Below are 27,645 nucleotides of genomic sequence, written 5' to 3'. Positions count from 1 at the left end.
ATACTCTAAATCTGAATTCTGAGCAGTCAAGAATAGTAATCACATACCACAAACACAAAAAAAGGAATAGCTACAGAGAAGTACCAAGTACTATATGTCACGCTCAAGACATATGTACCTCACTCAGTCAGTCTTCACAAGAAGCTGTGCAGTGGGCACCACTGTCATCCCATGGAACAACTGGGAGCCCACGGGGACCAAGTAATTTACCAAGAAGCCCGTCTAGCTCAAGTCCGTGTTTTCAAACACCACACTTCTTAAAATGGAAGTTACTTCATAGGAAATGTAATGGAATTATATTTCAATACACATCTATTTCCTATAGGAAATAAAGAAGTTTTCAAAAAAGAAGAGATACCAGAAATATTACAGATTAATAGTAATAGGGTTTTAATGTTTAAAACAGAAAAACTAAATATTTAAAATACAATGTACCAAAATGGCATAGAACACCCAGAACACAGTGACTTAAGTGTCTGCATTCATCTTTTAAAAACATGAACATTTTTTCAAAATCATTACCAACTCCCTTTAGTTTATATGTGAATAAAAGCACTTTGCTCACAGAATACAAAAACACATACCAAAGAGTATTATCAAAATGTGAAGCTTTATTGCATTAATCGACTGTACATAAACCTAGGGACTGACAAGGGTGTTGACAATGATTCTAAAACAAATTTGTTACCATTCGCTTTGTACAGTGTATCTATTAAAGTACATTTCAATCTTCATCCACCTGTTTCTTGTAGCTGATGTTTTAATAAAGTGCCTGTCTCGTAGCCTTATCAGCCTGAAAACGTCCCAGAACTTGAGACCGGATCAAGGGCCCGGGGAGAAGACTGAAGATCACGAAAAGAGGAGACACCAGGTGAAAGTTGAGCTTTGTGAAAACTCTACCAGGCATTTTCTAGGATACAACCAGCTCTCAAAGCCAAGCAGCAGCCATTATGCCTGAGTACTAACTGTTCTTTTCCCACTGGTGTTTGTGGAATTTTCTGTACTGCTACTTTTTATGGATTCCAACAAGTTTTTAACCCTTTCACTTGCAGGCTTCTTCCTTTTCTTCTGGGCATGAGACATGCTGTTTGTCACAGAAGGCAGCAGCAGGGCTGCCAGCCCCCATGGCTGATTACTTGATGGGGAAGGGTGACTTTTATCTTCCTGATGTAAAATCCAGGCACTTTCTCTGGCCAGATCTACAAATTTTTGCAGCTGGCTTTGGCTTACATTTTTGCTGATGTTGAGAGAAGTTTCAAAAGGGTTCTGAATGTGCAGTGGAGAAGATTCAGGTTTGTTCTGTTCCCTTCCCTATAGATTATTACAAGGAAGAAAAAACATATACACACATGAAGGACTCAGAATTAAGAACAGTTTGCCTTAATAAAATGTCAAAAACATGTAAAATACCAGCATTAACTTCACAGAGTAAAGAATTTCTTTCCGAAAAGGACTAGGTATGTATGCATGTTTTGCATCTGTGTGTACATACGCACTGCTGACTTATTTCCATCAGTTTTATGAGCATTCTTTAGAGAAAAATTCATCTGGTTTATGAGCTATGGACAATGATGTTCAGTTGAGAGTATCTGGACTAAGTCAATCAATAAGAGTATTTTAAAATAACATCTTTTAACAGGATAAAACTGGGAAGGAAAAAAAATGAAAAAGAAAAATGGCAGAATGCAAGGTAAAGATACATTTGTTTTCCAGATTTGTTAAACATACATCTACTACAACAGGAATAGAAGCACACAATATGAGAGTCCTTAAATTAAATATAATAGCGTGTTCTGGGTATAAAATCAGAAAAGAAACAGGATTACCCATCATTCACTTTAAAACACTGAAACTTTCCTATTTCATCATTCTTGAAGATCCAACTTAAGTAAGGCTCTGCCATGTATGACGGCTCATAGGGAAAACAGAAAAAAACCTGCAGCCATGACTCCATGAACTGACATAATCTTTTCCTTTCAAAATGACACCATTTCTTATTTAAAATTACAAAACAAATGCTCAGGATTCTGCAGCGTGAGCAAGCACGTGTTTATTCCCTAACTCCTCTCATTCTACTGCTCAGCAGAGCTCCTGCCTGTCTGTCATCTCTGAGCCCTCAGGGGTAAGAACACAAAAAGGATAAGGAATTTCAAGCGTTCAGTGTCCTTTTTCTAAACTGGAATCTAATTACTAATTAGATTGTATTCCAGAGCTCTGTCTTAGCCCCTCTCCTCCCCACATTTTTTAAAACAAAATCTCCATCAGCAGGATAAAAGTTAAGAAAGAATGAAAAAAGGAGAGCTGAAGGAACAACAAATCTGAGTATGTGTTTTAGAAAGCCAATCTTATAAGGGTTTAATTGAATGTCCAAAATGGCCAACAGGATAAACCCAATCAGAGAAGGATCTCAAGTACCCACCTCCACTTACAAACAAATTTTGCCTAGGGGGTCTGCGATTTCTTTTTCAGAAAAATGTCTATCGCTCTAGCTATTCAGAAGAACCAAAATCAGAAATCCACTTACCTAAATAAATTAAAACCTAAGGGCCTGAATTGAGGAACTCACTAAAATCTAGCTTTGAGACCAGAAATCCAATTTGTTCTCTAGAACACAAATCCCATTTAAAAAGAACTCTATGTAAAATTATGCTTTCCAGAAAACTTTTCAAAATATATTTCATGTTTTGAAAGATACAGTATTAAATGTTGAAAGATCTGGCTTTTGCTCTTCCAAAAAAAAAAAAAACTAGATGATTGATCTTGGTCAACTTATGTATCTCCTCTAGGCATCAATTTCCTTATTAGTATCTATTACTGTAAAACTGAAATGTAGTAACATTTTTTAAAGTGCTTTGAAAGCTGGGTGGAGGTGCTTGAAATGTGGCTGTTAGGGGCTGTTAAACCCTCACTACCATTTAAGGGTCTCTCTGTGCTCTGCCTGACCGTGGGGAGGGGTGCACGCCGGTTGGTTAGCAGGAAGAAGCATGCACGGCAGCAGCAGTCACACGGGCCCCCCCCCCCCCCCCGCTTGGGTGTGAAGACACATGTTATACGCAGGGTTTTAGGAAGAGGAGCTGGCTGGTCAACTGGAACATGTATGTTCCTGACAGGGGTGCTGGTTTCTCTCCTGAGGGACAGGATGTCACTAAAGCAGGTCTTTTGATATAATAAAAAATTTTTAATGCAAAAGAAGTTTAGATTTTAATATTTGTAGGATTTAAAGACTGTTTTACAGAATTGCTTGTTTGCTTCTACAGTCTTCTTCCTATCCTCTCCTTTAAAGGAGAGGGGGGTAGGGCTGGGGTCAAATGTAATTTTGTGTCTCGGTGTCTGTTCTGAGTGAAATATTCCCTCATTAAGATTCCAAAAAATTTTTTTTCTTTAATAATAAAAAATAAACCCCACCTTCATTTCTTAAAATAAAAAAAACTAAACATTAGCCCTGGCTGGTGTGGCTCAGTGGATTGAGTGCCGGCCTGTGAACCAAAGGGTCACCGGATGGATTCCCAGTCAGGGCACATGCCTGGGTTGCAGGCCAAACCCCCATTGTGGGGCACATGAGAGGCAAGTACACATTGACGTTTCTCTCCCTTTCTCCCTCTCATTCCCTCTCTAAAAAATAAAATAAAACCTTAAAAAAAGAAACCCTAAACATAAGTACAGTACATCAGATACCTAATCACCAAATATTAAAATATTATTTACCTGTCGAACATTTATGGAATTTTTATTGAAAGCGAAATTTCCAAAATATTCAAAAAATTCCTTTAGTAATAATTCTGCAAAAAAAAAAAGAGAACATGAATAATAAGGGAAAAGTCTGTTCCAATAAAAAAAGAGAACAAAAAAGGAAAGAAGAAAAACACCTACCTAGTGTTTCTGTGTTTTCTGAAGGTTTAATTCTATTCAAGTCACAAATAAATGTACAGTTGTGGCCTTCTATTATACATTTATCTTCTGCATCTTACATAAACAGAAATAAAAATATTTCACATTATACTTCAAAGATAGACCCTATTAAGAAAACTGTCGTTAAATAAATTAGTTATAGATTAATATTTCCTATTACTGTATCGCATAAATTTACAATTAACAGGATTTAAAACTCCATTTAAAAGATTTAGACTAATTATACCACAGTAACATGAACAGTACATTTACTTTAGCCTACCAGAATTGCCTACCAACAACCGACAAAAGATTCTTACCGTATCTTTTGAGGTGATCAGTTTTCTAGTTACAAATGAAAGTGCAGACAGTTCCCGTCTTTCACCAACTCAAGTCTTGGCACTATTTTTGATCAATAATATTTCATTCTGATCTCCATTTCCACTCTTATCATCTTTCTATACATTATTTTTAACAATCCACCCACAACACAAACTGAAAGCTCTAAGAGTTTTATAAAAACCAAGTAATTTCTATAATGCAGTCCTTTAAAAGAGACTGGAATTCAGTACAATAAACTTAACACTACACTGGATGTAAACATTCCCCTTTCCTAATAGTAGTGGGTTGACCAAAAAGTCTGTTTAGTTTTTTCCATAATATAAAAGACATATGTTTTATTTTTACCAATAACTTTATTACTTTGGTACTTTAAGTATGTTGGCTGTCACCCACATGATATAACATTGATTGTCCTGAATTAAAGTCTCAATGCAAGTGCTACCAACCTCAACCGGCCTCCCTGACTGCAGAGCATCGTCCGGCAAGAAACCCCCAGCATGAAACCTCACAAACCACTTCTGACAGGTTTGATCAGTCACAGCACTTTCTCCACACACTGCACAAATCATTTTTTTTGCATTTCTGTTGTCTTTTTACCTTTCTTGAAATAATAAAGCATAATGTGCTGAAAATATTGCTTGATTTTCTCCTGCCTTCAGTATTCAAATGCCTACATAAAAATTCACAAATTTTGTTAAGGTTTTTTAATGCACACTTACATGACAGCTGTTACAATACAGCTGTCAAATGGTGACAGCTGTCAAATGAAGTTAAAGACAACTTGTTCCCAATGAAGTTAAGGACAACTAAGCACTACTAGAGCCATCTTACAGAAAAAAAACCCTTTTTGACCAACCCAATATTTATATCTATAGAGATAACCATTTCCTTAATTATTGATAAATGTACAACTACCATAAAATCCCTCAGCATTCTAATCCACCTTTCACTGTACAAATACACAAGTTCTCAATCTTCAAAAACCAAGTCAATGGCCACCTCACCTGAAAGCATTTCCTAACTCCAAAGTTGGTGACCTCCCCTGTTGTCCCTTTAGTGCTTATCTGACTGCATGTTGGTTGTGTGGATGCAGTCTTCTCCCCTACACCAGCCTGGGACCACACGGCCGCTGTCCTATTTGTTACTGCCTCTCCATCCAGTCTAATCCAGAACAAGTGCCTAACAGACAGCAGGCACATAAGCAATAATTTGAATGATCCCTGGTGTTTGATCTTGCATGCTTAACTACAATTGTCAGAGAGGAATTAGAAAGAGACAAGGTAAATCAACAGACAAAGTCAAGTCCTACCTGCTCCTCCCACCATGCCACATGCTCCAATAACACTCAGCCTCTCAGGGAGGCAGCCTCTCTATATCCTGGGTATGAGCACAGACTAAAGATGGTAAAAGAAACGCAAGCATCTATATTCACCCCCTCCTAAAACACCACTAAAATAATAGTAAAATGATATAAAATTTTAAAGATCAAGAACAGAAGAGATAAGAGCAATAAAAATTTTTAAACTTAGGGACAGATGACCAAGTAGCAGTGACTCAGGAGATACAGAACACTAAACCCTAACCAGCAGCAAAGAAGGCCAAGAAGCAGCCAGACACACAAGGCAGCGCCCCTGTGGGCCCAGGGACTGCAGGGCCACCCACTCCCTGCACAACTGGAAGCTTGTGGATTAGACTCCACCCTCCCCCACCCCCAACTCTTCTTCTCTAACAGAAAACTTCAATATGCCAGTAGCCTAGCCTGTTCTTCCGGGGGGGGGATTAAAAGAGTCACTTCTGGGGACTATGAATAGCCCAAAAGGAATGACCCAGAGATTCTGACATCTAAAGTTCCTCCAAATAAAAAAGTACAGCCCCATTACCCTACAATGAACATTCATCAGACAACAAACCCCACCTAAACTCAGAGACTGAAATTAACTTTCTGGTTTCTAACTCACACAGAAGTAGAAATTTGAAGATCACCAGGCATCTGAGGAAGGTCTCTAACATAAGACTAAACAAAACAAAATAAAAAGCTGTTTAGAAAAAACAAGAGGCTAGGCAAGGAAGAATTAATAGAATACTTCCTGCTTCTGACTCCTGCAAGAAAAGATACAGACAATCGGTAGCAAGTTTGAGATTTAATTAATGTTAAGTACATAAAAACTAAGCAAACAAACAAAAAAGTAAGTAGTACTGAAATCTATACTGATCCCCAAAAGATAAAAAGTTAGGTAGAAAAGGAAATCAGTCTTAGTGTCCATGGGTCAGATATGAATAATGTTTACAAAGTCATAATCGTGTCAAGAGTGCACACCACGATTGTGCTATATAGCTACTTCCCGAATTTGGTGGGTGTGTGCTGGGGGTACAAGAAAAACAGAGTTAGTTCCTCCTATTCCATAAGGGAAGTCATAGATGGTACCTAAACCTAGAAGTCAAGAAACCACAATTCAAGCATTTTATTTTAGAAATAAGGGTGGTTTAAAATATCAAACAGATCAGTGGTTTGAGTTAAAGTGGTTGCTTGCCTAGACAGAACAGGCTCGGAGGGCGAGTTACTGTTACAAAGTTTGTAGAACATTTTTACTCTTCATCTAGGTACACGTATGAATTTGACAGAACTGAACTTTAAAAACCAGGTTTTTTTCATCAGACAACATTAAGAGAGTGAAAAGGGAAGCAGTGTACACATATCCGAGATATACACATACAAAGTGTGTGACAAAGGACTCATATGCAAAACATACAAAAATTCCTACGAATAAAAAATAACAGATAATCCAGTAAGAAAAGGCAATGACTTAGAGAAACCTCACAAGGGACACTCAAAGAGCTAATATATAAAAAGATGCTCAATTTCATTAGTTATTGGGGAAAAGAAACTCAAACCACACCATAAAGCCAATACACATGCCTTAAGAAGAGCTACCTAAGAAAAAGGCAGCACCAGGTACTGCAAAGACACGCAGCAATTAGAACTTGTATACAATGCCCATGGGAGTGACACCTGGGAAAACTGGCAGTGTCTCTGAAGCTGAATATACCCAAATTCTAAGATTCAGAAATTCCACTCCTGTATCAGGGGGAACACTTTGTAAAGTATATAATTACCTAACCACTATGCTGTACACCTGTAACTAGTACAAAATAAAATTGATGTAAACTGTAATTAAAAAATAAAGAAATAAAAGTTTTTCATTTAAAATGAAAAAAAAAAGAAAAAAGAAATTCCACTGCGACTATCACCCGCACTCACCAAAAGAAACGTGCCGGAACTGTCCCACTAGTACTACACCCGTACAGTTCCAAACTTCAAATTACTCATATGCACATCAAAAATAGGCTTTAATTTTTTTTGGTATATTCACACAACGGAATCCTACACAACAATGGAAACAAATGGTCCACAAATACACTAACAATATGAATGACTCTCCTAAAAATCATGCTGAGAGGGAAAACAGCACACACAAAATAACATACTCTATGATGCCTTTTATACGAGCTGTAACAGGTAAAATTAATCCGTGCTGTGAAAAGAGCTGGGTGGGGAAGGGGTGCAGTGACTGGAAGGGAGCCCGGCTGCCATTTCTGGGGCACTTCATTCAATTTCATAGTGGTTACAAGGACGTGTTCAGTTTACGAATGTTGATGCACATACATGTACTTCTATGTGTATTCTATCTACGCTCTGAAAACTGTCTGTGTTTGAATTCTAGCATGCTCTATGTCTTCTTAGGAAATTTAGATAGATACTCTCCCAAAGCCTTCATTTCCTCACCTGCAAAATGAAAACAGTAACTCTGCCCCATGAGGTTTGCTGGAGGACTGAATGAGATGATGCATAAAATTTTTTAGCCAACTTGCCTGGCACAGAGTTGGCACTCAGTAAGTTGTTACTGGATCACACAGAGCTACCAATCAGAGCGCTCCTCTATGCTGGGGTCTCTGCATCAAATCTGTTAAAGATGCTACCCAGTCATTTCTTCCTCAAGCCTTCAATTCCCTGCGGAAATGACAAGAATCCTAAACAAACAAACAAACAAAAACCTTCTAACTGTTTATAAGCAGAGAGGCACTAAGTACAGAAGTAAATATAACAAAGGCAGCAAAGCCAAAAAAAAAAGAATAAAACACACAAGAAAATAAGAGACATGGAGGAAAGTAGTGGAATTTTAAGAAAACGGAAAGAACAGAAATTCCAGGCTAATCAAAATATGAAAGGTGCTATCATGCTCATTATAAACAGCCTTCAAGTTTAAAATGTTCACCCACCCATTTGAAATCTATTTACTGAACTTTTACTCCAGACCCAATGTTATGCCAAGAATGAAGATCTGAAAGGAGCCAAACAGCCTGCCCTAGAAAAGCTTGGCAAAGGCCTGCGGATCAAAGAACTACAACAATCGTAACAAAGTTGTTACGATACAGGTGTGCCCAGGGTGCTTGGATGCCAACAGAGCACTACCTCCTGGCAAGAAGGCAAGAAAGACCTAACAAAATGGTACCTTCAACTGGGTTTCTCTCTCTCTTCCCTGGCTGAATCTTGAAGAGGTTCTCCATGTAAAAAGAGGTAGGGCCAGAGGGGTGAAAATGGAAGAACATCTGAGGATCCACAGAGGAGTTTAAAGTGCTGAAGCTCCTGATTTGCACACAGGAATGAATGCAGAAGAAGAGAAAAAGGAAGCTCACAAAGGGCCCTAAATACAAGACTATAAAGTTTGGACTTGAACTTACTTTAGGTTCCAAACAGTGGTTAACAAAGTTCTGAAAAGGTCTATGTATTACAGAAATTCATGCTGTTTTCCAATAAAAAGCAAGAAGTAAGCAAGCAAAACACATGTCTTCTTTTATAAAAATGTACAAATTGACAGCTTTTATCTGAATATCAAATGGGAAAAATTCTTTTATAGCAAACTCAAGATACTGCTAGAACGTCAAAGACCAAAGCAATAATTATATCAAATTATCTTTGCATTCATTGGCAATTCATACCTAAAATGCCTGCAAAAAACAGCCTGAAAATACCTCATACCATGTTTAAAAAGGTGAAAACCTTTAAACAACCATTTGTTATTTTGAAATAGAAAAATGAAGAATTCCAAACCTCCTTTCACCTGTTTTGATGCCATAGATGTGACCAAATTTTAATTTGTTTTAAAATAGATTTAAAATAAGAACTCAGCAAGTTAATTTAAATTTGCCCACAAATAATATTCTTTTTCCAAAATAATTATTAGAATTTTAAACCTCTGTACTAGACTGAGTTCCTGAGAATATTGTCCATATCCCCACTGCACCAAAAATAACACCAAACACACAGTAAGTAACCGATAAATAAAACAGTGAATGAGGACGAGCATGGGCACTGCCCTCTATTTCAATCTCAAAAGTGGGAAACATGACCACCACTCCACCTGCAAACTTCCTACTTTCCATTAACCTGTCACACTGAGCTGTTTTAGAGCCCAATTTCTGCCTGTACTTAAAGCGTTCACAGGAAAGAAAAGATTATTTATAATTTATTTATAATTATTTATAATTATTTATTTATAATTATTTATTTATAAATTATTATTTATAATGTATAAAGATTATTTATAATTGGAATAAGGGAAAGTGGCATAGAAGACAGAATCAACAGAACAACGTAGAAAAGCAGTGTGCACAAGAGCTGAGACAAGACCTCACGAGTGTACTCACAGTACTGGCAGGAGTACAGAAAGCACAGAGAGGAGGTGGGAAGGAGGCTGGAACACTGTTGGGGCTAGACAGAGGGAAGTCTCAAACAACCAGCTAAGGAAACTGAGGTTTACTCTGTACGGAATAAAGCCCCTTTTGAAGTCACTTTAAACAGGGAAGTTTTAGACATGTCCTTTAAAAGAATTACCTGGCAGCAATAAAAAGGTTGGGCAGACTACAGAATGTAATACATTTGAAGTGTATCCCCAAATTATCTTCCTTTTAGAATTTAGGGTTTTAATACTTTGATATCTCCTCAAGCTTCAAGTGTATCAAAATTTCAATTTTTTAATATTATAAGTTAAGTAGCATACTGATTTTAAATTTTATCTAAGATTGCTTATAATTTTTTTTAAAAAATTAGGATCTTAAAACATCATGAAACAATTTTTAGCAACTGACAGAAATCTGAAAATCGGTTCAAATTTACACAGCCATCTACGAATCTATAATATGTTGTCTCCCGTCCCCGCCCCGTCCCCAGGCTTGGTCAAACTGAGGGAGAGGCTCAACTGTCTCATGATAGTTGTAAACACCCTTGTCAACTGATATAAAAAGACTAAACAAAACAGATTTCTCAAAAAATTCTATAGGCCTCAGCTTCAGAAATCATCTGCTCTTATGACCCCTAGTGGGCACTAAAAAATAAAAAGCACTTAAATTTAAGATAAGATGCTTTAAAAATACAGGCAACAAATTATAAGACTAATAAACAAAACACACAACTTTGATAACACATGGTAATGATATTCATTCAAAATGTCAGAAAGAAAAGAGACGCTGCTTCTAGTCTTACCTGCTAGGGTTTTCAAGTAGTCTAGTGCTGGAAGAACAGGAGGCGATCTCCGCTGGAGAAAGAAGATGACCATCATTGTAAGGGAGAAATTTGTGATCCAAGCACCAGGAATACTACTCGTTAGAGAATGTGCTCGAGCCCAACACCGGACACTGAACACCAAGGCTCTCACTCGTGAGTCCAGGGCACTGTATATATAAAGGAGTTCAGAACTTTTCAAGGCAATCCTTCAAAAGAGAAAAATAAGAAGAATTTTCAACCCACCAAATTATGATCCCAAGGAGAATAAAACACAAAACTGGAAACACCTAAATATCTTCCAATATCTGAATGTCTTCAGAATACCATGACCAGGAAACCAAAAGCATAATGTATTCACAATATAAAATTTTTTTAAAGATTTTATTTATTTATAGAGAGAGGGGAAGGGAGGGAGAAAGAGAGGGAGAGAAATATCAACGTGTGGTTGCCACTCATGCACCCCCAACTGGGGACCTGGCCCACAACCCAGGCATGTGCCCTGACTAAGAATCAAACTGGCAACTGTTTGGTTCGTAGGCCAGCACTCAATCCACTGAGCCACATCAGCCAGAGCTGCAACATGAAATTTAATGTAAATGGTTGAATATCAAATATATTCATTACCATTAAAACTTTCTTCTAAATGTTGACAATTACAACACAGTTCTAAAACTCAGAATTTTTAAATCAAAGTTCCTAAACATGACTTGCATAAATAAAACACACTATGTAAGTGCTATTTAATAATTACTAATAAAGGCAGGTAATGGCTTTGCACCTCAGTTTTACACCGTGCTTATCTAGTCCTTTGGTACATGAGCAAGCCTAAAAACAGAAGTAAATATTCTACTTATTTTACCAAGAAAGTATAAATGTCTTAAAATTCAGCCAAAGTTACTTAAGTCTACTACTTGTAAAACCAAAACCGACAAAGATAAAGTATCTATTAAGAAATCAAACTCCAGAGCTTATTTTCCACGTTTCCTGGTCATAACGTTACAATGCAAAGAATTATTAATTAGAAATATTTTTAAATATTTAAGTACCTACTGATCAAAATGTATTTCTAATTTCTCAAAGAACAGACATAGGCACAAAATTATTTAACAGTATCAATCTCAAACTCTCTATAAAAGTACCACAATGGCATTTACTTACTGTGTATAAAGAGAACAGAATAATAAATGGCAAATCGGAAACTCACAATGATTAAATGTTTTACAATATAGTATGCAGTTCCTATAAATACCACATGGAAAAAATTTTTTTCTATCAAAAATCATTTTTGTAAAAGCTGTTTTTATGCAACTTGTGATGTTATCTTTATTTTAGAATAAAAATATTTTACCTATATAAATGAAGCTAACTTAAGCCAAAAAATAAATATCAAATAGTGTGGAGTATCCAATATAAAGAAATGATGCAAGGATTAAAAACCTGAAGCCTATTAAAACAAATGCTTAAAAACCTGTCCCAACAAGACAATGATAATTACAGACAAAGATAAATGTCATGTTGTTCTCATTTACATACCAGAAATAAAATAATATTAGAAAGTGCAGTGTCTATTTTTACTTCTTTTTGCTCCATTGGCCACTTAAGAGAAATTCAGAAGTACTCAGCACTATGTTGTTAGTGAACCCTTGGGTTTAATTAAAACTACTCTAGATAGGATTTTCTGAATATTTTTAGTTACGATTACTTATGTAACAGATAATATAGTGAAATAAAATGCATGCAATGAGAATACCAGAATTACAAAATAAACTTCTTCCCCTGGCCAGCATGGCTCAGTTGGTTGACTGTTGGCCCATGAACCAAAAGGTTACAGGTTCAATTCCCAGTCAGGGCACATGCCTGAGCTGCAGGTTCAGTTCCCTGTTGGGGCATGTGCAAGAGACAACCAATGAATGTTTCTCTCTCACATCAGTATTTCCCTCCCTTACCTTCCCTGTAAAAAGAAAATAAATAAATACTACTTTTAAAAATAAATGAAAAATAAACTCAATTAATAATGTTTTCCCTATTGAGAATAAAAGAAAAGAAAAAGTAATTAGAGTATATAAAGGAACTAGTTATTCTCATCCTCTTTTTTTTAAGCAAACAGGTTGCTAGGATAATGAAATGAAAATATGCTAAAGAAAAATGTACATATGCTAAAGCCACTCAGACTACATTCTGACTTAAATAAAGACCGTATTTAAGTTTAAGACACAAAGCTGACTATGTCTGAAGGTAATTCAGAAGTCACACTCAAGTTGATACTTTACTTTCTAAGTGTATTAGAAGCTTACACAGAGAAGACTATATACTACTATTTACTAAAGGTACTTTATGTTGTCATCAGGCTGCATAAATAATAACAATGAAATGCAATTCTCCCAGAAAATGTTAGGTATGGTAACATTTTAACACAATATCCTAACATTTTAGTTGTGAATACCAAAAACTAGTGCATCTAACCGAAAATATTTCCTACTTTTTGAACCCCATGTTCAAATCTTTAAAAGATTATTATTAAAGCACATCTATGACTCCAAAGCTACTAGACAGTTCATTACAAGAAAAACTATACTAACATCTTATAATGTTCACATCTAAGATGATAAACTTAATTGATCATACCTATTGTTAGCAGTCAAATCACACTGAAATCCAGAGGCCTGGTGTGAGAACCTCACTAGTGGACACCGAGCATTTAGTATTTTTTGTACACCCACACAACCAGGGCCAAAGTGGTCAAGGCATTCTCCTATCACAGACAGAATCTTCTGAGTTGCAATTCTTTCTGAAGCAGCATTTTTCACTTGAAATTCCATCAGAAAGTTTCCTGAGGTCTGAATAATAAAAACATTTATAAATAGAATATTTTTATAAAAAGGAATTTTTTACATAATCTTTTCTAAAAGGATGCTCTAAGTCATTTCTAGCAAAAACAAATCAAAACAAAAACAAAAAACGAAACACAGGCAAAAGCAGAAGACAGTACATGCACAAGATCAGAAGATCAACAGAAGACAAGACAGCTTTGACAGACTTAACTATATAGAAAGGAATTTAATATTTAATAAAATAAGCTCTGCAAATTACTGGGGAAATATTACTACTCAACAAATGAGTTATGGGGCCACAAAAAAACTAACAACAAACAAACAACAACCCAAATCCCTACTTTGGTCCAAAAACCAAAATATCAACATAAATCAAAGGCATTGTAAAACACTGTACCAGTGAAGAACTAGAAGACAATGGTTGAATAGTTTTACAATCTCAAAGTAGTGAGGGATTCACTAAGTATTACACAAAATTTTAGAACACACAAAAGAAGAAATACAATTATATAAAAATTAAAACCAAGCCCTGGCTGGTGTAGCTCAGTGGATTGAGTGCAGGCCTGCAAACCAAAGGATTGCAGTTTGATTCCCAGTCAGGGCACATGCCTGGGTTGCAGGCCAATTCCCAGCAGGGGACGAATAAGAGGCAACCATACATTGATATTTCTCTCTCTCTCTCCTTCCCTTCCCCTCTAAAGATAAATAAATAAAATCTTTAAAAAAATTAAAACCATCTTAAGGCAAAGTAAAAACCCAGTACTAGTTAAAAGACAAAGTAAGACAAATGTCACATAAGGACTACTTTCCTTAATTTATGAAGGGTTTGTACACATGAAAGAGAGGAAAACCTACCCAATTCTAAAAATGGGCAAAAACAACTTGAATACGAAACCAACAGAATAAACTGGCTGGTGTAGCTCAGTGGATTGAGTGCAGGCCTATGAACCAAAGTATTGCCAGTTTGATTCCCAGTCAGGGCCCACGCCTGGGTTGCAGGCCATATCCCCAGTATGGTGTGTGTTAGAGGCAACCGCACATTGAGTTTCACCCCCTCTCTTTCTCCCTCCCTTCCCCATCTCTCTAAAATAAATAAAATCTTTTTTAAAAAGTAATTCTTAAAAAAATTTTCCTTATAAAAAAAAGAAATAGCCCTGGCTGGTGTAGCTCAGTGGATTGAGCGCGGGCCTGAGAACCACATGATCACGGTTCAATTCCCAGTCAGGGCACATGCCTGGGTTGCAGGCCAGCTCCTGGCAGGGGACTCACGAGAGGCAACCATACATTGCTACTTCTCTCCTTCTCTCCTTCCCTTCCTCTCTAAAGATAAACAAATAAAATCTTAAAAAAAAAAAAAGAAATCAACAGAATAAAAATGGCTAAGAAACATAGTAAAACATGTTCTTGTTTTCTGAAACTAAAGAAATTAGAACTAAGTTAAGACCCTGAATAGCCTCTTCTTGAAAAAGAAGGACAAAGCAGGAGGGATCACAATACCTAATATCAAACTACACTACAAGGACACTGGAATCAAACAGTCTGGAACTGGCATAAGAACAGACACATAGATCACTGGAACAGAATAGAGAGCCCAGAAATAAACTGATGTTTCTACGGTCAATTAACATTTGACAAACGGGGCAGGAGAATACAATGGAGTAAAAATAGCTTCTTCAATACATGGTATTAGGAAAAACTGCACTGGTACATACAAAAAACTGAAACTAGACCAGCAACTGACACGATAAACCAAACAAACTCAAAATGGATAAAAGACTTAAGTGTAAGTCATGAAACCATAAAAGTCCTAGAGGAAAACATAGGCAGTAAAATTTCATATATGCCATGCAGCAATATTTTTAAAAATGCATCTCCTAGAGCAAGGAAAATAAAGGAAAAAAATAAACAAACTACATCAAAGTAAAAAGCTTCTGCATGGCTAACTAAAAAAAACATCATCAAAACAAAAAGGGAACGAACCATATGCAAGAATATATTTGCCAATGATACCTCAGACAAGGGTTTCATCTCCAAGATATATAAAGAACTATATGACTCAACACCAGGAAAACAAAAATACAACTAAAAAATGGGCAAAGGACCTGAATGGACACTTCTCCAAGGAGGACATATGGAGGGCCCAGAGACATATGAAAGGATGCTCAGCATCACTAGCCATCAGAGAGATGCAAATTAAAACCACAATGAGATTATTACCTAACACTGGTCAGAATGGCCATCATAAACAAACCAACAAACAAGTGCAGGCGAGGATGTGGGGAAAAGGGAACCCTAGTGCACTGTTGGTGGGAATGCAGACTGGTGCAGTCACTGTGGAAAACAGTACAGAAATTCCCTCAAAAAACTAAAAATGTAACTTTTGACCCAGCAATTCCACTGCTAAGATTATACCCTAAGATGTCTGATACTGCTGGGAATATACACTAAGAATCCCCAGTCAGCAAATTCACCAAATCAAAAGAACTTATGCACCCCTATGTTCATAGCAGTGTTATTTACAATATCCAAGTGATGGAAACAGCCGAAGTGCCCATCAGTAAATGAGTGGATCAAAGAACCATGGCACATTTACACAATGGAATTCTATGCAGCAGAAAGAAGGAGCTCCTACCCTTTGCAACAGCATGGATAGAACTGAAGAATATTATGCAAGTGAAATAAGCCAGTTGGTGAAAGATACCATATGATCTCACCTGTAAGAGGAACCTAATGAACAAAATAAACTAATGAGCAAAATAGAACCAGAGTATGAAAATGAGGAACAGACTGACAGTGACCAGAAGAGAAGGGGGAGAGGGATAATGGTGGGAGAAGGGGAAAGGACTAGTCAAGGAACATGTATGAATGACCCATGGACATGGACAACAGCGTGGGGAATGACTGTGAGAGTGGGGGGAGGGGGCATGGACGAAGGACAACAAAGGGGGAAAAATTGGGACAAGTGTAATAGAATAAAATATTTAATAATAATTAAAAAACAGCCCAGGCTGGTGTACCTTAGTGGATTGAGAGCAGGCCTGCAAACCAGAGTTGCAGGTTCCATTCCCAGTCAGGGCATATGCCTGGGCTGCAGGCCAAGTCCCCAATAGGGGGCGCTCAAGAGGCAACTACACACTAATGTTTCTCTTCGTCCCTTCCCCTCTCTAAAAAATAAATAAAAACTTAAAAAAAAAAACAGAAAACAAATAAACCTAACTATATCTTAAATTAATACCATAATTAGACTAAAGGGGAATATAAAGTAAGTATCCTAACAATTCTTGAACCCAGGATCTTATCTACATACTCTTACAATTTAAAAAATACTAGAAACAAACAAAAGAAATTAAAATAGCAATGAGACTGTATTTATCAGTCTGGCAAAGGCAAAAAGGCTGACAGAACCAGCACTAATGGGGGTAGAGAAACATGTATATACTACCAGAGGAAATGTAAACTGGAGTATAATTTTTGGATGACTTCAATATTATTGAAATTTTAGGTGTATACTTTGACTAGCTGTTACAACACTAGGACATTACCCCAAAGGAATACTTGCATAAATGAGTCAATTTACCAAGCCGTTCACTCACTGCAGCATTATCTGTGGGGCTCCCTACCCTCAACCACTCTACCTTCTAGAAATTCCTACTAAAAAGATTCAGGCCCCAACAATGTTGATGATGGAAATCTACCCACCCACTCACCCCCTACTCTCAGCCCAGCGGCCCAGACCTGGGCAACTGATCTAAGCACTGTCAGATGTATCATTCATACAGAGACGGTTCAGAGGCAACCACATGGCTGAAATATGTAACTCAGAAGTTCTGGGCCAGGTGCATTGTATACCACAAAGAAGAAAATGTAAAGAAAATCAATAGCAGTAGAGGGAAGTAAAGGGGAAAAAGATAAATCAAATTTGTAGGGAGAAAGAAAGAACACTTCATGGATTCTTGATAGTTTACACATCCTAGTTCTAGTCCGTTCCTAAGACTCATCCACATTCCTGACCATGCATTCTATCATGCCGCTTTCCTTTGTTTAAGTTAGTTTGGATTGGGTTCTATTATGTACAACAAAAGACTATTACCTAATGTAGTAGTTAATGAAGGTGGGAAAAAAGATACCACCTTAGTTGTCTAAAAAACAAAGGCTTAGTTAAATAAACAATGGTACATAAATTCCAGGGAATATTCTGAAGGCATTGAAAAGGATGGAGTAGACTGAACTGCCAAAACACTATTAACTAGGGGAAAAAATTAGGTTATAATCTATAAAAATTAACTTCGTGGTTAAAAAAAAAAGCATTTGTAAATGAAAAGTACCCAGAACAAAATAAACTATTCAGAAAAGTTAGTTCTTGAAGTGGTAGGACCATAACAGATAATAACATTATACATTTTTGTAATTATTACTTTATAACCATTAAAAAAGATTTAAAAATATACAAATGTGACATGTAAACAAACAATTCTCACAAATCAACATGTTATATTTTCTCTATTTACTAGATTTCTACTTACTGGCAAACTTTTACATTAAATTAAAAAATAAATTTCATTTAAAAAACATTAAAATTTCAAATATCTAGTTCATTTCTTTTGCTATAACATCTTTATAACTTTTGTTCCCCTAGTCCATTGTATTTTAAAATACAAACACACAAATTTATATGGAAGGAGAAATTCAAACAAGAGAAACCAATAAGTAAAGCATGGATCTCCTTAATGAAAACGCAAAGAAGGTAAAACATTGTCTATCAAGATTAAAAACGTCTTCTATCAAGGAGACATTCATGCCCTGGCTGGTATGGCTCAGTTGGTTAGAGCACTGTCCCACAACCGAAAGGTTGTAGGTTTGATTCCTGGTCAGGGCACATACCTAGGTTGTGGGTCTGGTTCCCAGTCAGGCCCATATGGGAAGCAATCAATCGATGTTTCTCTCTCTCCCTCTCTCCCTTCCTGTCTCTCTAAAAGAAATAAAAAATGTCCTTGGGTGAGGATTAAAAAAAAAACTACAATGAAATACCACTTCACACCTGTTAGAATGGCTATCATTAATAACAAGTAGTAACAACTTGGAGAAGCTGTGGAGAAAAAGGAACCCTCAGTCACTACTGGTGGGAATGTAACTGGTACCGCAGCTATGGAAAACTGTGAAGGTTCCTTAAAAAATTAATATGAGTTACCATATGACTCTGCAACCCCTCTCCTGGGTATCTATCCAAAAACGTTTATTTGCAAAGCTGTATGTATCCCTATGTTCACTGCAGCGTTATTCACAGTGACCAGCAGATGGAAACAACCAGAGTGTCCTTCAATAGAGGACTGGATAAAGAAGATGTGGTCCATACAATGGAATACCACTCACCCATAAGAAAACACTAAATACTGTCATTTGCGACAACATGTATGGATCTCAAGATCACACTAAGCAAAATAAGTCAGATGGAAAAAGTCAAGAACCATATGATCTTGCTCTCATGTGGGATATAAAATGGAAAGCAACAAATGAACAAACAAGACAAACAACAACAACACAGACACAGACAATAGTACGGTGGTTACCAGACATACAAGTGACGGAAGATTTGATTTGGGGTGGCAAATACACAATACAATACATAGATGATGTATTGTAGACTTGGACACTGGAGTTGAAACTTACATAATTTTATTAACCAATGTCACCCCAATATATTTCATTTTAAAAAGGTTAAGCAGGTATAGGAAAAAAGACGTATGTGGGGTTCAATCATCTCAGGATGGCAAACGAAAGGCAATAGGGAAAGTAGAATCACATTAGTTGATAGAGGGATATTGTTGGATTGCATCCTCGGATGCAAAGAAAGGGTTAGAAACAGAAGAGATAATGTAATTTTTTAAAAATTAAATTATATAAATGAGAAAAGAATAAAATCACTGAGGTAAGAGAAATGAAACCACCACCATAAAATTGGTCTAAGTAATGGAATTACAGCCAGGATACTGACAAACTGAACTATGGGCAGGAATGTGAGTGTTACTAAATCGATTCACCAAAATTTCTGCATCCCCTTTCTGATTCACATTCCTGCCTCTCTGATGTTAAGTACAGTCACATGACTTGCTTTGCCAATGAAAATGTGAGCAGCAGCTTCATGCATCACTTCCAGGCAAAAGCTTCAAGAGCCAGGGCTCAGTCCTCCACTTGACCTTCCCACTGCGCCGGTGATGGCGGAAGCGTGATCAGCCTGGGTGCTGCAGAGACACCTGTCTGGAGTGCCTGCTGACCTGCTTTGGCCAAGCGGCCTCAGCAAGAGACAGCCAGTGATGTGGGAGCCACTGAAATTTGGGAGCTGTTTGTTATGAAAGCATAACCAAGTCTAATCTGGCTGACATAAGAAGAGATGGAGAATCACATGAGGTAACTAGATTTCTGCACAGAAGTCAAACACTGCAATTATGGAAGATACAGATGAAAAAACACACCATTAAGAGCAAAAGTTAAGATCCTTTAAAAAATTACTCTTCTCCATCAGATAAATAAAAATTAGAAAAATTCTTCATATACAGCTAAATCAATAGATAATTCTTATTAACTGTTATTCCTTGTAACACTACTTAATTTCTGATGTTATAAAAGTATTATTACAAGTTCTTCCTAATCTCACAAGTATACTACTATCTAACAAAGATAAAACAGAAGTTAAGCACCTTCACCATAGCAATAATTTAGATAACAGAAAATAGGACTGAGCCACCAATTTTCACCTGTTACTTAAATTCACTAGAATACCGAAACCTTTAAGAGAAAGAAAAACTGAAGAGCAAAGGCAGATGTTAACTTCTGGCTTTGCACTAAAATAATCTGTCATAAGTTAGATGGCACATTTCATATTTATACATCTTTCACACATTAAAAACTTTACGAAAATTTACAATTTTAGTTAGGAAATAACTTCTATTTACTCCCTAGCAAATCATCTGTTCAATGGCTGTGCTACACAGGATGAGGTCTACATAGCGCTGTAAGCCACACAGAAGTCTAGCACACTCTTCCTAAGTGCCCTCAGCCCAGGCTGAAGAATAAAACAGGCACACAGCGAATTACATGCTGGTTAACTTCACTCTGTTAGACACGACGGTTACTAAGAACACGAACAGAGTATACACATTCTAAACTTTAAGAGGAAAGGGAAGGCAGGAGTAAAGGAAGCATTAATCCAAGAGCAGGAGGAAAGAGAATGAAGAGCAACAAAAAAGCTTAGAAAATAGAGAATGAAAATTAGAAAGACATGAATCCAAAAATTATCAGTAATAATAAATGCAGTGAACTCAAAGACTCACAGTAAAAGCACAAAATTTAGTGAGCTGCTATTTCTAAGAGATACACCCTAAATGTAACAACATTCATAAAGGCTGAAAAGAAAGATAAAAAAGAAGACATGTGAGACAAATAGCAAGTGGACACCTAAACAAACAAAAAGAATTTAAGGAGAAAGTATTAGAGATAAAGGACATAATTTAATGATAAATGAATAACAGAAACCCAAGAAAATATAATAATCACATCCCTATATACCTGTATGTACCTAATGCAGCCATTGAACAAAACAAAAATCAAAAGAATTCTAAGTTAAAGACAAAGATCATGAGATTTAAAAATATTCCAATAACCAGATAACACAGATAAGAAATTAGTTAAGACACAGATATTTTGAGTAACACAGTAATGTTGGCCTAACCTAAAAGCTTCTGAACTTTTGAAAATAACCATTATGTATAAATAGAATAGTACTAAAAATGGTCACATATTAGACAAATAAAAAGAAGGCTTTACAATCTCAAAGATTCAATATCAAATAGACCATATTCTTTAACCACAATGTTTACATTAGAAATCAACAGTTATAATTTTATTCAAAGATTTTTTTACTTTTCTAATACCTTAATTTTAGTGATCTAAAGAAACATACCTTGTGAGCACTGGACTTTCCAATTTCATCTAGATCCAAAAGCATGTCCAAATCACACCCCAATTTCCCAAAACCATTCACGGAAGAGCCAAAGGGTCTGACTTCACAGTGTGGAAAATACGCAGCTGCTATGTCTTCGATGAGTGAACAGGTGAGATAGCGCAGCTTCTCGTTCTCCTCTGTCAGCTGGAACTCCTTCAACAGAGTGTTTAGCTGATCGTCCACCTAGCTGGCCAGAACAACACCAACAAAGTACAAAAATGCACAAGTCATATAAAATAATTGTCCTTTCACATCTAGAGACTTAATGGCTTTGGAGACCTACTTTAAAATACCCAATCTTTTTCTCTTCAGCCTTGACAAGATTTATTAAAATACCCTTCAAAAGGCACTGAGAAATAATGACACTAGCAAAATAAAAGTGACCAGAATTAAATTACTACTTTTCTTAGGCATTCAGAACCAAGTACTGTAAAAGGAAGATGAAAACAGTAAGATGCTCCAGAAGAGGTCAAAAAACAACCACAAAACTAGACATTTTAAAAGAAGTTGAACAGTAAGATGCTCCAGAAGAGGTCAAAAAACAACCACAAAACTAGACATTTTAAAAGAAGTTGGGTAGACAAAGGATCTAATGTTAAAGGCAAGAAACACTAGAAATAAGCAATGCTTCAAGTAATGAAGGCCCAAGGTCTATGCTCTTTAAAATAACAATCCATATTTTGTGTGTGTATGTTACACACACAAAATATGTATGTATGTGTGTGTGCGTTTCAACATCAGTATGTGACTGATGTTGAAATGATTACATTTTCAAGGTATAAACTAGAATTAAATATTTAAAATACAAATCATAGCATAAATGCTCATATTTGAAAATAATATCAATAACAAAGCATTCAAGAAAAATAAATAAAAGAACTATAAAAGAAGTAAAATTTTAAAAATCAGAAAATTGCCCTGGCTGGTGTGGCTCAGTGGATTGAGCACCGGCCTGCAAACAGAAGGGTCGCCAATTCAATTCCTAGTCAGGGCACATGCCTGGGTAGCAGGCCAAGTCTGCATGTGTAAGAGGCAGCCAAACGGTGTTTCTCTCCCTCTCTTTCTATCTATCTTCTCTCTCTCTAAAAATGAAATCTTTTTTAAAGAAATTAGAAAATCAAAGCAAAAAAAGTATTTTGATAAATAAAACCATGGACCGATTCTTTGAAAGGACTACTAAACTAGCTAAACCTTTGAAAAATCTAATAAGAAAAACAAAAACTAATATAAACATTATTAGAGCAGAAAAAAATAAAACCAGAAATCAGATATTTTAAAATTTGGAGAACAATGTCATGTACAAATTACGTCACTATAATGACAAGAAAAAGAAAGCCTCAGTACTCTAAAAGCCCAAAACCTGAGAAGAATATGGTCACTTCTGAGGAATACAAATGGGGTATGGGGGCGGGAAGTGGGGACAGATCACATTCACTTCTCACTCAACATATTCTATACTTTAAATATTGAATAGTAAGAGTTTATAATATACAAAATAATGCAAACACACACTTTTGTGTCAAGGAAGTATTCCTATAAACTTACACTCTCGGCATTACAAAGTAATTCAAAAAGCTTCTTATTTGAGGGAGGCGACTGGCTACTGCATGATATACAGGACTGCTCAGAAGTCTGGCTGGATGGATTCTTCAACTTTAAATTGAAGAAACGTGACCTGAATGGAATCGCGGCCTCTGTGCCCACGCTCAGAGTACGAGTCACACTCTGCAGTGAAGCTACACTATCCTTTTGACAAAATTCTACAACAGCATAAAGACCCTATAACAGAAACAGAAAAACAGAACACATTTCAAAATTATGTAGTTGCCGCAATATTTAGTTCATATCTCAAAGCAATTATCATGAACAGATATTAATGTTTAAAATTTACAAATGATATGCTTCTAACAAAAACATTGGTTTTAATAGTCACAAACAGATTAAGAAAAGGAACACCATAAAGTGAGACTAGTCAGAAGTTGAAAAGAATGCTGAAATCAAAATTTAACAGCAAACAAAGATCCCTCCCACTGGCCTTTATCCCTAAAATAATGTAACTATTTAAAGTATTCAAGTAATAAAATCCTTCAGTTAGATACTGCTTATAATTCTGCAATCCTCCTATATTTCTATTTCCTTATCAAAAAAAACTCATTAAAGAAATTTAGATAAGAAAAAACGTAAGATAACAAAAGAATTTAACTTTACCATATTGCAAAGAGGCAAGAAATTTTAAAAAATAAGTTATACTGTTTTTCAAATACTTACAAAACTTTCAAAGAAAAAATGATTATTAATAGGTCCATGTTGGGATAAATATTTGAGAAACTTTTTTTCACTGATTTTATTTGGGCAAAGTATTAGAACAGTCCGCTGTGCCTGTTCTCGTCTTTCTTTTTGTACTTCAGAGAATCTCTTTTTGGGAGTCCTGTCTTCAGAGCCTATGAATGAGACAAAAATCATTTCCAACACACGTACATGTGTGAAACTTAAAGCATATTTTATAAGGTATGTAAAAATTTTACATCCAACTAAAACAACTTTATCCAAATTTCATCTTCTTTTCTCCTAAGGGCGAAGCCACTAGACTCCTTCAATTTTCATTTTATCATTCTCTTGTGACTGTCATTAAAACTGCCCAGTTACTGTTTTGATTTACTATATTCAATGCATAGTGGTAAAGAGAGATCCACAAGTTTTTAAAAGCAAAACCAGTAAAGTAAAATCACGTAGTTAACATTTCCACAACTACACACACACAAAGTCTGTGTTGAGTGTAACATTCCATAGCCTGAAATTGTTTCCAGCTTGAGTGCAATGAGACAATGAAGTTAGAAATTTAATGTAGTGAAGTTATTACACTTGTTCTTTGTCAAGGGTCTTGATGGGGCTCAAGGCATCGACTACCAACGTGCTCAGGGAAATCAAAGAATATAAAACCTAGCTGCTACTTGTAAAGAGCACATGATAATTTTACTCAAGAAATACAGGGCAAATTTTTTTTCCCCACTAAAAACCATTCCAGGGGTTAGGGATTTTACAATCACAGGAAATGAAGACAACAGCTGTGATAGTCAAGAATTTACTCCTACTAACCCACTGACCACAAAGGAATAATAAACAAGTGAACCAAATATAAGGAGAAAGAAAAATTATTCAAGTTAAAGCCAAACACTGAACCTTAGAAACTCATTTTTTTATCCAACATATTTGACTTATAGTTGGGCGGCTTAACAGTGCTTCTTCTAAAACTCTGGAATGGTACATTCTGGGGATTATAAACCACCGTCGGTGTCCAGTACCAATACCCTCAACAAAATTCCAAAGAGATTAAACAGAAAATGTAACTGATGCATGGAAACCAATTGAGGCTTTTAATTTCATTTTCTTTCAAAAAGTTGTTATAAAACTGGTAAATAAAGGAAATACTGGAAACAAACTGTACTTTGATTTCAGCAAACTCCAAAATATCCTCATAAAGCTCTTTCATATAATTTTTCAAATTCAGGTAAAAGATTATTTTGATTTTTTCCCTTTGAAGAAAGCTATGATAGAGCACACGAACATGGAGTTTCTGGCAGCCATGCTCCCCTCCATTAACATCCCGAAACTGAAGAATCTGAGTCAATAAAGCCACCAAAACAATAATAGCTGAGGAAAACAGCGATACCTCCCATTCACCACACCCATTCAGTCAGTCCTAAAGCAGCTACGTGTCTTTCTGGAGTTTGCTTTCCTGGGTTGGTATTCCTCCCTTATCTACTGAAGCTAATTTGAGTTAGTTTCTGTCACCTGCACCCAAGAGTCCTGAATAATACACTACATAATTCTTACTCTTCTATCAGGTATTCTTATATCTTCCCACTAATCACGTGAAAGCTGAACCAAAACTAAGATTAACATGGAAATGGGAAATGAGATTTTAGCTCATTATAAGCATCTTTTCAACCATTAATGCTTACCAAAAATGAAATTGCCTGGTTTATGAAATGGTATCTTCCTTGTTACTAGGGATGTTTTGGCAATGAGTTCTCCCATTGAGTGAAAAACTGACATTTGGATATTTCCCAGGTTCCTTTCCATTATAAAATTACATGCTTCTAAGTGAATAAGTGCAGTTACCTTTTCTTTTTAAAACTGAAGAAATTCAAATGAAAATTTTGTTACTTGTTATGTCCCACAAGAGTCCCTGAATAGTCAGTTTATTACCCTAATGATACAAAATGAGACACATTTCCTAAGAAAAACAACAAAGCCATATGTAATAAGTGAGTACAGACTTGGAATCAGGTTTTACCCTTGGCCACTGAACAGCTGGGTAAGTCTGATTTTGCCACATAGTCTAGCCCTTTCCTCATCTATCAAAAGGAGCAATAAGAATTCCCTCTATACCTACTTTACAGAGTTCAATTCTTTAAAAAACATATGAAAAAACTCTAAAATATAAACTACCACACAGATGCTAAATTATAATAGTTTCTTTGTTAAAAGCTAATTGTTTAAACAAAAAAAAATAGGTTTTTTGGCAAAATCCTTAGTCAAATTCTCAGAGTTTTGTAAGAATTTTTAACAGAAGCAGCTTCTAACTAAATACAACCCAATCATTATTCAACTGAAATGTCATATTTAATGCCTTTCCGACTGTCAATGAATCTTTCCTGCAGTCTGATGACAAGAGCAAGCCTATCATTTATTTCATCGCAAAATGTTTTACTTGTTTAGCTTACTTTAGAACTGTTCCCAGATATAATTTCATATCTAAAAACTACAGCTCCAAGCAACAGCCGAAATTAACACGCATTTTGTTTAACACACTTCAGGTTTAAATTAACTCAGCTACGTGACCACCATGCACAAGTCACTTAGCTCTTTGAGCCTCTTTCTACAGCTGTAAAATGGAGACACTGACACATTTCTTGCTATATTGTTTTAAGGGCTGTAAATAACGTACACAGCTCTAGGATTACAGGAGGTGTTCAATAATAGGGGGCTTCTCATTACAAAAGCACACTATTGCTATTGTGGGGCAATAGCCTGTTCCAGTGAACGCCTATCTGTTACCAGGTTTATTTTGCTCAAAACGGATAAAAGAATAAACGGCAGCAAATTTCATTGGCAGAGACCTACATTTGTGAGCCAGGAATACCGGTTATTCATCAAGATTTCACTATACTTGGCCTCCATCAGCAACTTGTATCAAAATCAGGCACGTTTGTGAATGATAAAGTAACTGAATGGGTATGTGGCATCCATGTTATTATTTGGAGCATTATTTCGCCGGACTGTAAAACACTAGCAAATTGTATTCTTGACATGAACGTCAGTGATTTAAACAATTTCATTACGGAGCACAGGAGTCTGCAAAAAAGTAACCCCACCACCATGACCAGCAGGGGCGACCCTAGGTTCCCGTAGTGACTGACATTAGAGGAGCACGGAACGAAGCCTCACCCTATTGTCAAAAGTTCCGCGGCCGTTTCCACGGGCCACGCGTGGGCCCGCGATCCCAGTCTCTTCCCCCTTCCCTCGCCCTCGGACGGTCCGGGCTTTAGAGCAAACCGAGGACACGAGGCCATCACCTGTCTCTGCGATCCCCAAGGACTGCTCTTCTCTCCTGGCGTCTACAGCCACAGTTCCTGGGCCACTGAGAAGCCTGTGGATTGGACGCAGGACTTGGCTTCGCTGAGCACAGATGGGTAAACGAGTCAACAAACTCACACCGCGAGCCGCCATTGTCAAAGTAGCAGGAACGCTAAGACGAAAGGGCACGCGGTTGCTGCGCAAGCGCGCCGAGGAGAAAAGAATGGGAAGCCTAGAGGGTCAAACTAGGCGAAAGACGTTCGCTTATAAAAGAAGATATTAGTCCGGAATGAAGACAGTGAGCTTTCAGACGTGTTATGTTTCCACTCTCCCGCCGTTCTGTAAAAAAAAAAGAACCCAATAGATTGACCATGCCACCTTCTCTTTCAAATAAAGTCGTGAAAAGAAACAAAGCAAGGTCATGAGGAAAAACTGACTTTGGA

General features: G+C 36.5%; 1 protein-coding gene and 1 long non-coding RNA gene across 4 annotated transcripts; one reads left to right on the top strand and one right to left on the bottom strand.

Annotated features, from left to right (window-relative positions):
- Window positions 1–591: 591 nt before the first annotated feature.
- Window positions 592–27,401, bottom strand: MTPAP (mitochondrial poly(A) polymerase). Of its 3 annotated transcripts, none has more exons than XM_037058122.1 (9): window positions 27,202–27,401; window positions 23,891–24,063; window positions 23,168–23,401; window positions 21,581–21,805; window positions 13,418–13,629; window positions 10,772–10,998; window positions 3,871–3,963; window positions 3,706–3,779; window positions 592–1,311 (listed from the first exon to the last, which is right to left on the bottom strand). In XM_037058122.1, exons 1-9 carry the CDS (start codon window positions 27,353–27,355, stop codon window positions 949–951), a joined length of 1,755 nt encoding a protein of 584 aa, XP_036914017.1. In that variant the 5' UTR covers window positions 27,356–27,401; the 3' UTR covers window positions 592–948. The 3 variants fall into 3 exon arrangements, with proteins under 3 accessions (XP_036914017.1, XP_036914019.1, XP_036914018.1); XM_037058124.1 differs by having other exon boundaries at window positions 27,153–27,373; XM_037058123.1 differs by lacking the exon at window positions 27,202–27,401 and adding an exon at window positions 25,585–26,062.
- On the top strand, window positions 2,866–3,451 carry LOC118995179 (uncharacterized). The gene is made up of 3 exons (XR_005068221.1): window positions 2,866–2,954; window positions 3,297–3,303; window positions 3,441–3,451. It is a non-coding gene; the product is annotated as an uncharacterized LOC118995179 (long non-coding RNA).
- Window positions 27,402–27,645: the final 244 nt, after the last annotated feature.

This window comes from Sturnira hondurensis, unplaced genomic scaffold (assembly GCF_014824575.4).
Source record: "Sturnira hondurensis isolate 20B ecotype Veracruz unplaced genomic scaffold, ASM1482457v3 Scaffold0009906, whole genome shotgun sequence".
In the NCBI taxonomy this organism is placed as follows: domain Eukaryota; kingdom Metazoa; phylum Chordata; class Mammalia; order Chiroptera; family Phyllostomidae; genus Sturnira; species Sturnira hondurensis.
The sequence above is the reverse complement of the archived record's forward strand: the minus strand, read 5'-3'. Positions and strand labels throughout refer to the sequence as shown.